Source organism: Coturnix japonica, chromosome 10, assembly GCF_054131305.1.
Source record: "Coturnix japonica strain WE chromosome 10, WE-NBRP24, whole genome shotgun sequence".
NCBI classification, from domain to species: domain Eukaryota; kingdom Metazoa; phylum Chordata; class Aves; order Galliformes; family Phasianidae; genus Coturnix; species Coturnix japonica.
The window spans coordinates 28,174,344-28,187,193 of NC_140672.1; the positions used below are offsets into that span (position 1 = coordinate 28,174,344).

The following is a 12,850-nucleotide window of genomic DNA, read 5'->3' on the forward strand; positions in this document are numbered from 1 at the left end:
AAAGCAGCAGTGACAGAGAAGAGCAGCAGTGAAAGGGAAGAGCAGCAGTGAAAGGGAAGAGCAGCAGTGAAAGGGAAAAGCAAGACTGAAAAAGAAGAGCAGCAGTGAATGGGAAAAGCAGCAGTGAAAGGGAAAAGCAGGACTAAAAGGGAAAAGAACGACTAAAAGGGAAAAGCAAGACTAAAAGGGAAAAGCACCAGTGAAAGGGAAAAGCAAGACTAAAAGGGAAAATCAGCAGAGAAAGGGAAAAGCAGAACTAAAAGAGAAAAGCAGCAGTGAAAGCGAAAAACAGCAGTGAAACGGAAAAGCAAGACTAAAAGGGAAAAGCAAGACTGAAAGGGAAAAGCAAGACTGAAAGGGAAAAGCAAGACTGAAAGGGAAAAACAAGACTGAAAAAGAAAAGCAAGACTAAAAGTGAAAAGCAGCAGTGAAAGGGTAAAGCAGCAGTGAAAGGGAAGAGCAGCAGTGAAAGGGAAGAGCAGCAGTGAAAGGGAAAAGCAAGACTAAAAGGGAAAAGCAGCAGTGAAAGGGTAAAGCAGCTGTGAAAGGGAAAAGCAGCAGTGAAAGGGAAAAGCAGCACTAAAAGGGAAAAACAGCAGTGAAAGGGAAAAGCTGCAATGAAATGGAAAAGCAGCAGTGAAAGAGAAGAGCAGCAGTGAAAGGGAAGAGCAGCAGTGAAAGGGAAAAGCAGCAGTGAAAGGGAAAAGTAAGAATAAAAAGAAAAAGCAGCAGTGAAAGGGAAAATCAGCAGTGAAAGGGAAAAGCAGCAGTGAAAGGTAAAAGCAGCAGTGAAAGGGAAAAGCAGCAGTGAAATGGAAGAGCAGCAGTGAAAGGGAAAAGAAGAAGGGAAAAAGAAAAGCAAGAGTAAAAGGCAGAAACAGCAGTGAAAGGGAAAAGCAGCAGTGAAAGGGAAAAGCAGCAGTGAAAGTGAAAAGCAGCAGTGAAAGGGAAGAGCATCAGTGAAAGGGAAAAGAAGCAGGGAAAGGGAAAAGCAAGACTAAAAGGGAAAAGCAGCAGTGAAAGTGAGAAGCAAGACTAAAAGTGAAAAGCAGCAGTGAAAGGGAAAAGCAAGACTAAAAGGGAAAAGCAAGACTAAAAGGGAAAAGCAGCAGTGAAAGGGTAAAGCAGCACTAAAAGGGAAAAGCAGCATTGAAAGGGAAAAGCTGCAATGAAATGGAAAAGCAGCAGTGACAGAGAAGAGCAGCAGTGAAAGGGAAGAGCAGCAGTGAAAGGGAAGAGCAGCAGTGAAAGGGAAGAGCAGCAGTGAAAGGGAAAAGCAAGACTGAAAAAGAAGAGCAGCAGTGAATGGGAAAAGCAGCAGTGAAAGGGAAAAGCAGGACTAAAAGGGAAAAGAAAGACTAAAAGGGAAAAGCAAGACTAAAAGGGAAAAGCACCAGTGAAAGGGAAAAGCAAGACTAAAAGTGAAAATCAGCAGAGAAAGGGAAAAGCACCAGTGAAAGGGAAAAGCAGCAGTGAAAGGGAAAAGCAGCAGTGAAACGGAAAAGCAAGACTAAAAGGGAAAAGCAAGACTGAAAGGGAAAAGCAAGACTGAAAGGGAAAAACAAGACTGAAAAAGAAAAGCAAGACTAAAAGGGAAAAGCAGCAGTGAAAGGGAAAAGCAAGAATAAAAAGGAAAAGCAGCAGTGAAAGGGAAAAGCAGCAGTGAAAGGGTAAAGCAGCAGTGAAAGGGAAAAGCAGCAGTGAAAGGGAAAAGCAAGACTAAAAGGGAAAAGCAGCAGTGAAAGGGTAAAGCAGCTGTGAAAAGGAAAAGCAGCAGTGAAAGGGAAAAGCAGCACTAAAAGGGAAAAACAGCAGTGAAAGGGAAAAGCTGCAATGAAATGGAAAAGCAGCAGTGAAAGGGAAGAGCAGCAGTGAAAGGGAAGAGCAGCAGTGAAAGGGAAAAGCAGCAGTGAAAGGGAAAAGTAAGAATAAAAAGAAAAAGCAGCAGTGAAAGGGAAAATCAGCAGTGAATGGGAAAAGCAGCAGTGAAAGGGAAAATCAGCAGTGAAAGGGAAAAGGAGAAGTGAAAGGGAAAAGCAGCAGTGAAAGGGAAAAGCAGCAGTGAAAGGGAAGAGCAGCAGTGAAAGGGAAAAGCAGCAGTGAAATGGAAGAGCAGCAGTGAAAGGGAAGAGCAGCAGTGAAAGGGAAAAGCAGCAGTGAAAGGGAAAAGCAGCAGTGAAAGGGAAGAGCAGAACAGAAAGGGAAAAGCAAGACTGAAAGGGAAAAGCAGCAGTGAAAGGGAAAAGCAAGACTAAAAGGGAAAAGCAAGACTAAAAGGGAAAATCAGCAGTGAAAAGGAAATGCAAGACTAAAAGTGAAAAGCAAGACAAAAAGGGAAAAGCAGCAGTGAAAGGGAAATGCAAGACTAAAAGGGAAAAGCAAGACTAAAAGGGAAAAGCAGCATGGAATGGGAAAAGCAGCAGTGAAAGGGAAAAGGAGTAGTGAAAGGGAAAAGCAGCAGTGAAAGGGAAAAGCAGCAGTGAACGGGAAAAGCAGCAGTGAAAGGGAAAAGCAGCAGTGAAAGGGAAAAGGAGCAGTGAAAGGGAAAAGGAGCAGTGAAAGGGAAAAGCAGCAGTGAACGGGAAAAGCAGCAGTGAAAGGGAAAAGCAGCAGTGAAAGGGAAAAGCAAGACTAATAGGGAAAAGCAGCATGAAAGGGAAAAGCGGCAGTGAAAGGGAAAAGCGGCAGTGAAATGGAAAAGGAACAAGAAAATGCAGCCCTGAAAGGGAGAAGCAGAACTGATAAAGAAAAGGAGCCCTGAAAGGGAAAAGGAGCCCTGAAAGGGAAAAGGAGCCCTGAAAAAGAAAATAAGCAAAGGAAAGCAGCCCTGAAAGGGAAAAGCAGCCCTGAAAAAGAAAATAAGCAAAGAAAAGCAGCCCTGAAAGGGAAAAGGAGCCCCAAAAGGGAAAGGAACAGCATAAAGTAACACTGATAGGGAAAAGGAGTACATAAAGGGCAAAGGCAGCACTGAAAGAGAAAAGAAGCCCTGAAAGGGAAAAGCATCAAAGCAAGGGAAAAGAAGCACTGAAATGTAAAAGGAACAAGCACAGGGAGCAGGCAGGTAGGCACAGCAAAGCAGCAAGCAAAGCCCAATCTCTCAGAGGGGGCCTGCTAACAGGAAGCCCAGCTATTGCCCTCCCAAAGCAACTCCACCATTTTGACAGCCAAAACAGAAACTACGGTTTCGGTTCTCATGACTCTTCCCTGCGCTCCGAAATAAATGGTTTCGTGACATCCTCTACCACACTGCAACTGCTCAGAATAATCAAAATTATATCATTCATGACATAAGAAACTCACTTTTGCCTGGTGGCAACGACAGTCCATTCCCATCCTGTCCCTCCATTTAATGAACATTGCATTTGGCCTTCTAACAGCCTCCTGGATGAATCCACCAAAAGCAAGGAAGCACCCTGCCCTTACTCTGAAGAGAGAAAGAAAGCAAGGTTCATGGAAACAGGCACACAAGGCTCGCAACAAGACACGGTGCTCCAGATCATGCCAGAGATAGGACTACCACAGTGCCAGAACATGATTTACCACTAAAGGAAACATCTGGGAGCACATTCACAACTTCAGCACAAGCTGTAATGGCTCAGCATATTTAGCTTTCTTATCGTTCAGCTGGAGAACGAGATACTCCGAAGTATCAGTCAGCAAGCACTCGGATGAGCCTGACCTCTGGTTTTAACGATGACAGACATCATTACTGCCACCTCTGACACCTTACCAGGAGATGCTTCCATTTATTAGCCTGGTCTTGATTCCTTCCATCAGCAGCTGCTCCTAAACTGACCTCCATTCATACAGTGATACCACTGACTTCTAGCACGAGCTGACCTGCAAGACAGAGAAGAGAAAGCAGGATGGCAACAAACACTGACATAGCACAATCTAATATTCTTGAACAGCCGCAAAAGAGACAAAACAGGAGAGAAACGCATCCGCAGCAACACCCCAGTTCATAAAGAAATGCAACTCCAGCCTGGCCTCAGCAGCCCTTATATATTTCTTACACATTTGATTAAGCCAACTGCAATTTGAACCAGGAGAATTCACAGTCTCTTGCAAATGTCACCGTAAAGCAGAATAGGACACAGCAAAAAAAAAAAAAAAAAAAAGAAAAAGAAAAAAAAAAAAGAAATATAAAGAAAAAAAGCAAGCCAAAAACCAGGGAATCAAAGTTTAAAAAACCACAGAAAACAAATAGAAAAAAACCACATACTATCTGTAACAACAGAAAGACTAGCACAGTGTGAATATACTACAAAGGTAAGGAAAGAATGGCTCACCAACCACTGAGGATGGAAGTGCACAGAACAAACTCCACAGAGGAGAAACCATCAAAAAAAATTCCACCCAGGGGCAGTCAGCCTTCAAAAATGAGCTGTAAGAGAGGTGCAGCCAGGCTCCATCCCTTCCAGTCACTCAGCTGCATTGCCCTCACCTGCACTAACCAGGGCTGACCAGGTCCCTTCCCTAGGTGATAATCAGTGGCTCAGACTGTGATTCAACAGTTCTCATACAGCGTATCTAAAGAAAAATAGCAAAGCATAGATGAAAAACACAACAACAAATAAACCATGAAGGATTTTAGGAAATAACACAGAATTAAAAAAAAAATAAATAATAAAAGCAAAGAAAAAATGATAAATCAAACAAAAGAAAAAAACTAAGACAAGGAAAAACAGAAAAAAACTTATAAAAAAAACAAAAAACAAAAAACAAAAAACAAAAAACAAAAAACAAAAAAAACACGACATAGAAAACACCAAATAGGAAAGAAAACCATAGAACTGCAAAGGAAAAAAAATAACACAGCAAAGCAAAGCACAGATGATAAAAAACAACAAGGAAAACACACCTCCCTGACATGACATCTTGCCTCCTGAGCAGGTCACAGTGTCCCTCACTCAGATGTAGAGCAGGAAGGAAGCTGAGACCCCATGTGTTCCTTGCTGCGCACTCCCATCTAAAAGGTCCATATGCTCCTTGGGAAGCACAATGCCACCTGGGGAAAAGAGAAAGCAGGAACAGGACATGCAGGCGGCTTTCACCCAGCAGAAGGCCAGATCCTTCCGTCTGTTATCTGCTCCCCTTTTTAGTCCTAACAGGGCCCTGAGGATACAGAAATAGCAGTGCTTAGCAGAAGGACTCGGAGAAGGACCGGTAGAAACTGTCAGGAGGACAACTGGCATCGCATGGACACAAACAGGCTGTTGGTGCAAGGAAGGAAACAGCACCTGAGCATTTCACCAGACAGGTTCCCTCCTCTCTGTCTTCCTGCAAAGATACAAGGATAAAAACCTCATTTCCTCTGAGCAACAATTGGAAACAAGACCAGAAAATTATTCATTCAAAGGCACTTTTAGGAGATGTATAACAGAGTCCTTCCCAGTTACACGAGCTTACGCTGTGGCCTTTGGAGAAACAAGCTGCCTCTGTGGTCCTGAGGGTTCCTTTTTGTCATCTGTTGGGCACAGCAAGAGAGCTTTTCTTGTACAAATCTATGCCCTGTGTACCTTTCTCCATCCCAAAACCTAGAGTTGTGGTGCAGACACTGGATGCTGACCAGAGCAGTAAAAGAACAGAAGAGGGGAAAAGCAGATACAGGTAAGACACCTAAAAGAAAGGAAAAGAGCAGAAGAGAAGGAAGGATACGGTTAAGAACAAAGGACAGAAGATGGAAAGTGCTATAGAGGATTGGACTGGACATGAGCAGATCAGAGCTACACCAAGGTGTGGCTTCTCCCTGTGTCCCTGTCCACCACTGGCAACATCCCCCAATGACAGGGATGATGCTGCTCCAGCAGCTGATGGGGTTGTGGTCTGGGGTTACGTTCTATGCAGAGCCTCCACAACCTGCTACAGACCCCCAGTTCCCTGCCACTTCTTTTTTTTCCAGGTGTCTGCACACAAGGAACAGGTGTTCTCTATGCCCTGCATGCTGGTAATTAGTGTGGGCAATTACTGTGTGGGAATTGGGGGAGGGAAATTCAGGGGTGGGATAGTGAGGAGGAATTGGAGGGGGCTGGGAAATTGTTTGGGTGGGATTGTAGAGATCAGATATGACTGTTAGGATGGGGGATATTTGGTTGGAAATATTGTCATTTCTATTACTCATTGCTTTGTATAAGTTATTAAATGCTTTATGTTCCCTCTGCTACATCTCTGCTTGCAGTCATTTGTGCAGTGACAAAGGTCCTCAGCTCTACATGCCCACCTCCAAGGTAGGATGGAGCACCACAGATGGCAGTGTTCCACAGCTGCCACCAGCAGCCCCAGCTCGTCCCTCCACACCTGAGGTGTGAGTGGCTGTGAGAGGAATGTCTCTGTGGAAGTGCAGCTCATTCCTCCCCTCTGATGGGGGCAGAAGGCATCTGCATTTCCCTCATGGCTCTTATTTCCTGTGTTACTGTGGGAAATGAGCTCAGCCACTGTGCCTCCCTACTATGGCAAGCTCTGCAGCTCTGCCACTGTCTTTATACTCAGCTGCTCCTGTGTGTAATGCTCCACACTTGGACCCTGCAGAGCCCAAAGGCCTCCTTGGCTGCTGTTACTCACCTGGACATTGAGGGTGCTGTGTCTCCAGTCTGTACCTGCTTCCAGGTGGCACTTGCAAGACACTGCGAGTCCACCTGGTTGGAACTGCAGTCAACAAACACAAATGTGAAAGAAATAAGAAAGGATTCTTTCATTTCACAGGCTTTCATCTCCATTGAAAGATGTTCTGCTGTGCAGCACAGCTGGGAGCATTTCATATGTGCAAAAAAGGGGGATAGGCCCTGGCTGTGCCCGGCCCCCTTCCGGCCCAGGCCCCAAAGCAGCCCCGACTGTGCTGGGTTCCCCTCTCACCTGGGCCCTGCAGTGGCCTCAGCTGTGCCTGGTCCCCCTCTGCTCTGGGCCCTGAGCTGGCCCCAGCTGTGCCTGGTCCTCCTCCATCCTGGGCCCCAAGGCCCTGCCTCTGCCTGCTCCCCCTCTGCTCTGGGCCCTGAGCTGGCCCTAACTGTGCCAGGCCCCCCTCTGGCACAGGCCCTGCCTCAAGCCCCGCCCCCTGTGGGCAGCAGTGCTAGTGCCTGTTGGTTTTGCTCTCTTCCCTCTTCTTTCCCTGTTCTCTTCACAAATGCTTTCAGATCCCCCAGGATGACGTGCACTGATACTGCTGCCTTCTTCCTGCACAAACTTTCTGGGCAGCTCAGCTTTTTCTACAGAGCAGCGTGCCTTTGGAAGTGCTTGGAGGATGTAAACTAACAGCAAGAGAACACTGAGCTCTTCTGGGTCTTTCTAGACATGGCAAAGGGACAGGAGAGTGTGCTCAGGCTCGAGTGGTTGCTTGTATGCAGAAATCACAGTTGTCAACATCTGTGCTGTTTTGCTGTAGGCAGTAGTGTGTGACAAGAAGCCTACAATTATCAATTTAGTGAACGTAATTAATTGTAACAGTTCCCCTTCTTCCCTTGACACTTGGGTTATGGAGTTCTCCTATGCTATGTGCCGGTGTAATACCTCTGAGCCACAGCACTGTTGCGTTTAGCAAAGCTCATGGCAACAGGCTTTGGCCAACCTCAGAGCTACGTAGATGATGAGAAGATATCCGATGATAGGAGAGAAAATGAACAAGCTCCAAGGTAAGTGTTGTTTTTTCCTTCTAGTCAGCACGCCATCGCTAAATCTTCCATGCTGTGACTTTTATCGTGACAGTGATGATCCCTTAACCTCACACCTTTAGCACAGCACTTTCTGTGGAGATTCCCACCAGTGACAAAGTATTAGTGCCGCTTTTCTGCCTGTTTCTTTTTTGTCTGTATTTTCCAGAATGTGGGTATTTCTTTCATTGCCCACAAACACTGCCCAGTGCAGGAGGAGGCAGGGACAAGAGTCAGGAGCAAGGGCAGAATAGTTTCTCAGTTAGTGAATGGAATGCCAGTGTTTTCTGCATATGGACTTGCCATAGTGCTTCTTACAAGGCCTAACAGTGGGATGAAATGTGCCCTGAAGCAGGTGTGCTTGCAGGAAGGCAAAAGAGAATTGCAAATAACGCTAAGGGGGGCCAGTAAGATGATCAGAGGGCTGGAGTACCTTTCCTGTGAGGACAGGTTGAGGGAACTGGGCTTGTTGTGCTTGGAGAAGAGAAGGTTCCAGGGAAACCTCGCTGTGGCCTTCTAGTATTTGAAAGGAGCATATAAACAGGCAGGGGAATGGCTGTTTACAAGGGTGGATAGTGATAGCACAAGGGGGAATGGTTTTAAAGTTATATGGGGACGTTTAGGTTGGATATTAGGTTGATGTTTTTCACACAGAGGGTGGTGACACACTGGAACAGGTTGCCCATGGAGGTTGTGGATGCTCCATCCCTGGAGGCATTCCAGGCCAGGCTGGATGTGGCTCTGGGCAGCCTGGTCTGCTGGTTGGAGACCCTGCACACTGTGGTCCTTTTCAACCCAGGCTATTCTATGAGTCTATGGCTGTTTTTAACACCAAAATGCAACTTGGCTTGTAATTGTTTCTAAAATGATCTGGTTCGTCCTGTTTGGAATGTGATATTTCTACAGCAGAAGGATGCAGAAGTGAAAAGGCTCAAAACGCTACTGAAGGAAATTGCCAAATGTCAGGACAACCTCGAGGAAGCAAATGAATCCTTAAGAAAACCATCGAGATGAATTATTTCCTATGGCCAGACCACGGGGGGGCAACGAGGCGGCCGCCACCCACCCCCCATCTCCGTCCCCTTCATCCAACATGAAGGGGGTGATGACGGCGGGGGGCCGAGCCCCTTCTCACACCAACTGGCTTTCGGGTCCCACTCCCAGCGTTTCCCACATGGCGTCGAACATGCGGCGTTGCCTGGAGGCATCCCAAGGTGGGGGGAGGGTCGCAATTGAGCCGCTACGGGTAAAGGAAGGGGGGGCAAAGAGGAGTCGGAGACACCCCCCATCGCCCGGGGCCTTAGGAGCTGAATAGGGCATTGACCGGGAGGAGTGGGGGGTGGGGGGGAAACCGGGAGGGGCGCAGGGTGAGCCTTAATTCTGCTCCCCCCGACTCCAACCGCACCGATCAGCCCTGAGCCCCCCCCCCCACCTGCAGCAGCACCGGCAGGATGTGGAGGCGATGAGGGGGGGTCGCGTTGTCGGGCTCCAAACGGAGGCAAAGCCGTAACCCCCCTCCGGGGCTCCCCATCGTGCCAAAGCCCTCCCGTAACCCCCCCAGGCTCCGGGCAGCCAAACGCCGCAGGTAGCGGCTGCACGCTTTGGGCCGGGGGGGGGCCGGGCGCCCGAGCCAATACTCTCAGGTATCCCCGCAGCCCCCCTTCGTTTTGGGTGGTGGGGGGGGGCGCCCACGGGGGTACACGAGCAGCAGCAGCAGCAGCTCCACCTGTAGGGGGGGGACTCACAGCCCTCCGTGGAGACACAGCTGACACGTCCCCACTCCTCTGAGGACACCACCCCCTCCCCTTCCCGGGATCGCCTTCCTCCGGCTCTGTAGGCCGTAGGAACCAAAGCAAGGGCAGAACGCCAGTGAAGCTGATCGCGTTTCCCAGGGGACTCATTTCCGCAGAGCACGCGTTCCCTCCGGGGGAGTGGGTTACGGCACGGACCCATTGGGGATAATGGGGGGAAGGGGGAGTGGAGACCGGAGAGGCCTGACCTGGTTGCGTGGGGCGGAGGGGGGGGAACGGCAGAGGGAGCGGAAGAGGTTTGTGGGCTGAGGGCCGCCAACAGCCGCCCCCAAGGCTCCAGCATGGTTTAAGGGGGTATTTTGGAGCTAAGGGGTGGATTTGAGATCCATAGGGTGGGTTTAAGGGGGTATTTGGGGACTGAGGGGTGGATTTGGGGTCCATAGGGTGGGTTTGGGGGGTATCTGGGGGTTATGGGGTGGCCTTTGGGGGTTTTAAGGTGGGCTTGGGGGGTGTTTGGGGGCTGTGGGGTGGGATTAGGGTGCAGTGGGGTGGGTTTGGGGTCTATATTGTAGGTTTAAGGGAGTATTTGGGGGCTGAGGGGTGGATTTTGGGGCCATAGGGTGGGTTTGGGGGGTATCTGGGGGTTATGGGGTGGACTTTGGGGGTTTTAAGGTGGGCTTGGGGGGGTGTTTGGGGGCTGTGGGGTGGGATTAGGGTGCAGTGGGGTGGGTTTGGGGTCTATAGGGTGGGTTGGGGGAGGTATTTGGAGTCAGTGGGGGCACTCTAAGACCCCAGTTTAATGGGGGGGGAGGGGGGGTCTCTTTGGAACCAAATTGGGTTGAAGGGGAAGGGGCGTGGGGGGCAATCTTTATGCCTACGGCGCCCCCTAGTGGTCACCCACAGCCACGACAGGGGAACTTTGTGTCCTTCCGTGCAGGGGGGCAGAGCTTAGGGGCGGGCCCATATGAGTGTATATGGCCCGGCCCCCTCCCATCGTCAGCGCTTCCTGCCCCGGCGCTGCGCCGCACCCAACGCTGCGTTCCGGGTTTCTATATAAAGGGTGTGTGTGTGTGTGTTATTAATGAGTATATATTGAAGGGGGGGGGGGTGGGCTTTATTTTGGGGAGTTGGTAAGGGAGGAGAGGGCAGTGAGCGGCGTGACGCAGTGCAACAGCAATCCTTGCTGCTCTCTCTGCTTGTTTGCTCACAGGCATGTTTTCATGCTGCATGAAGGCTTTCTAAAGCTGTTAGCAGGGTCACTTGGGATAGGAGGAGGGGAAACAGTTTCAGGCAGAAAGAGGGAAGATTGGCTTTGGATGGGAGGAAGAAGGATTTGGCTGGAGGGTGGTGAGGCACTGGGATGTCTTGCCCAGAGAGGTGGTGGGTGCCCAGACAGGCTTTCAAGGCCAGGCTGGACCAGGCTCAGAGCAACCTCATCTGGAGGTAGGTGTCCCTGTTCCCCGCAGGGCGGTGGGACCGGGTGCCCTTTTGGGGTTCCTTCCTGCTCCAATTGTTCCATGATTCTCTCATACAAAGGCGGCCACCACATCCCAGACGGCAACTCGCTCTGGAGATTAAAATAAAAGCAGGTCACACTCTGCATCTGCTGCTTCCTGGCACCCCTCCCACTGCTGGGCAGGATGGAGGTGGCAGATGGAAAGTGCCATTTCCATCCCAAGACTGGCTGCAGCACCGCTCCCTTGGTGGCTGTGGGCACGTGTACCTTCAGTGTCACTGCATGTCTGTCCAGAGGCAGTTCCCACCCTGGGGCCGTTCTTGCTCATCCTGGGTTGCTCCTTGTTGGTGCCAGCCATGCTGGAGCTCATCCTTCAGATGTGTCTGCTCTGTACCAGATGCTCCTTCAGGATGCAGGACCTTCATCTGTGCTCTGCCTTCAACCCCCCTCCTGGGTGGCCGTGACTCCAACCCCAATGGCTTCTTTATAGGTCAACGTGGGATCCCAGACTCCAACCCCAATGGCTTCCAAGGCCAACGTGGGCTCCCATCATGGCCTGGTGAGACACGGCAACAGCTGAACGCAGAGCTCACGAGGTACGAAGGGGAACTGAAGGCTGTGATGAAGAAGCTGAAGGAGGAATATGGCGACGTCGTGACCTTAAAGGGCCGAAGCTATGAGGAAAAGATGAGGAGGAACCGGGGGGAGATGCTCTACAGGCTGCAGCAGGGCAGGAGAGCTGCTGCCATGGGGGGCATCAAGCAGCCAAAGGTGGGAAGGTGCTGAGGTGGAGTTTGGCTTAATTTGGGGTCTGGTTTTGGGTTCATTTTGCATCATTTTGGGCCTGTTTATTTAGGGTTTGGATTTTGGGTTCATTTTTAGGCCCACAATGTGTCAGTTCTGTGCGTTGAGGCTGAAGGGGGAAGTGGGGAGTTGGGGATGGGATGGAGGGGTTAATTGGTTCCTATAAATGGAAGGGAAGGATTTGGGGCCATCAATGAAGGGGTTCGTTGGTTCCTATAAATGGAAGGGATGGATTTGGGGTGGTGGATGAAGGTTCATTGGTGATGGGTTTGGGGTCATGGGTGGAGGTACATTGGAGATGGATTTGGGGCTGTGGATAAAGGGGTTCATTGGTTCCTCTAAATGGAGGGATGAATTTGGGGCTGTGAATAAAGGTTCATTGGAGATGGATCTGGGGCCATGGATGTATCAGAGTATCACAGTCTCATGCGGGTTGGAAGGGACCTTAGAGATCATCGAGACCAACCCCCAGGATTTGAGCCTCCTGTGTAGCAGAGCGGCACTTCTACCACTTGCGACACAGGGGGGATTTGAACCCGGGCCTCTGGTGTTGCAAAGTGGCGTCCTTAACCACTGTGCCACCGGAGGCACACAATGTAGCTTCATTGGTTCCTAGAAATGGAAGGGGGGGATTTGGGGCCGTGGATGGAGGGGTTGATTGGTGATGGATTTGGGGATGGGGGCAGGGGAAGGGATTCATGATGTGGCTGCAGCTTTCTATAATGCATCATTTGGAGCCTTTTGAATGCTCTCTACTACCTGATCAACAACACCACCAGGCAGTACAGCTTTGTGGCATCTCCTTTAAAAAAAGGGGCTTTGGAAGCTGATCTATGACCAGTCCTATAAGCTGTGGCCATGGTGAAGCCAAGGAAATCAAGACAGGAATGTGACACGCCAATGAGTTCTGTTCCCTTTATTGCAGCACTGGGTGCGTGGGGATCACTGCAGCGACTACCCATTGATAGGCATAGCCTATACATGGTCATTAATCCCAATGACATGGGCAGAGATTCCAAGCATTAATGAACATCTCTGGTGGTGGTGGGATGAAGGCTAATAGCCATTCTCACTATAAATGCCCAACTCTCTAAGGGGGGGTGCCCAAACTGGTTCCTGTTGATGCTACATCCAGCTGAGGCATCTGTTCTGCCATCTTATCTTCAACACCAGCACATCTGCAATCTTATTTT

At 49.6% G+C, this 12,850-nt stretch overlaps 1 protein-coding gene and 1 long non-coding RNA gene across 7 annotated transcripts; one reads left to right on the forward strand and one right to left on the reverse strand.

Annotated features, from left to right (window-relative positions):
- Positions 1-2,090: 2,090 nt before the first annotated feature.
- Positions 2,091-6,989, reverse strand: LOC146759592 (uncharacterized). 6 transcript variants are annotated; one of them, XR_014932472.1, is made up of 5 exons: positions 6,856-6,989; positions 4,865-5,011; positions 4,448-4,533; positions 3,731-3,840; positions 2,091-3,424 (listed from the first exon to the last, which is right to left on the reverse strand). It is a non-coding gene; the product is annotated as an uncharacterized LOC146759592 (long non-coding RNA). The 6 variants fall into 6 exon arrangements; XR_014932471.1 differs by lacking the exon at positions 6,856-6,989 and adding an exon at positions 6,565-6,669; XR_014932470.1 differs by lacking the exon at positions 6,856-6,989 and adding an exon at positions 5,244-6,223.
- An 82-nt stretch (positions 6,990-7,071) lies between these two features.
- LOC146759593 (coiled-coil domain-containing protein 87-like) lies at positions 7,072-11,771 on the forward strand. Its single transcript, XM_085510313.1, has 2 exons — positions 7,072-7,628; positions 11,344-11,771. The coding sequence occupies exons 1-2, from the start codon at positions 7,580-7,582 to the stop codon at positions 11,637-11,639; spliced, it is 345 nt and encodes a 114-aa protein (XP_085366439.1). The 5' UTR covers positions 7,072-7,579; the 3' UTR covers positions 11,640-11,771.
- Positions 11,772-12,850: the final 1,079 nt, after the last annotated feature.

Bases quoted from the DNA above. Each gene is read 5' to 3' on its own strand.
- LOC146759593 (XM_085510313.1), top strand. From the start codon at position 7,580: ATGATGAGAAGATATCCGATGATAGGAGAGAAAATGAACAAGCTCCAA. The intron at 7,629-11,343 runs GTAAGTGTTGTT...GCTTCTTTATAG, and splicing joins GAAAATGAACAAGCTCCAAG to GTCAACGTGGGATCCCAGAC.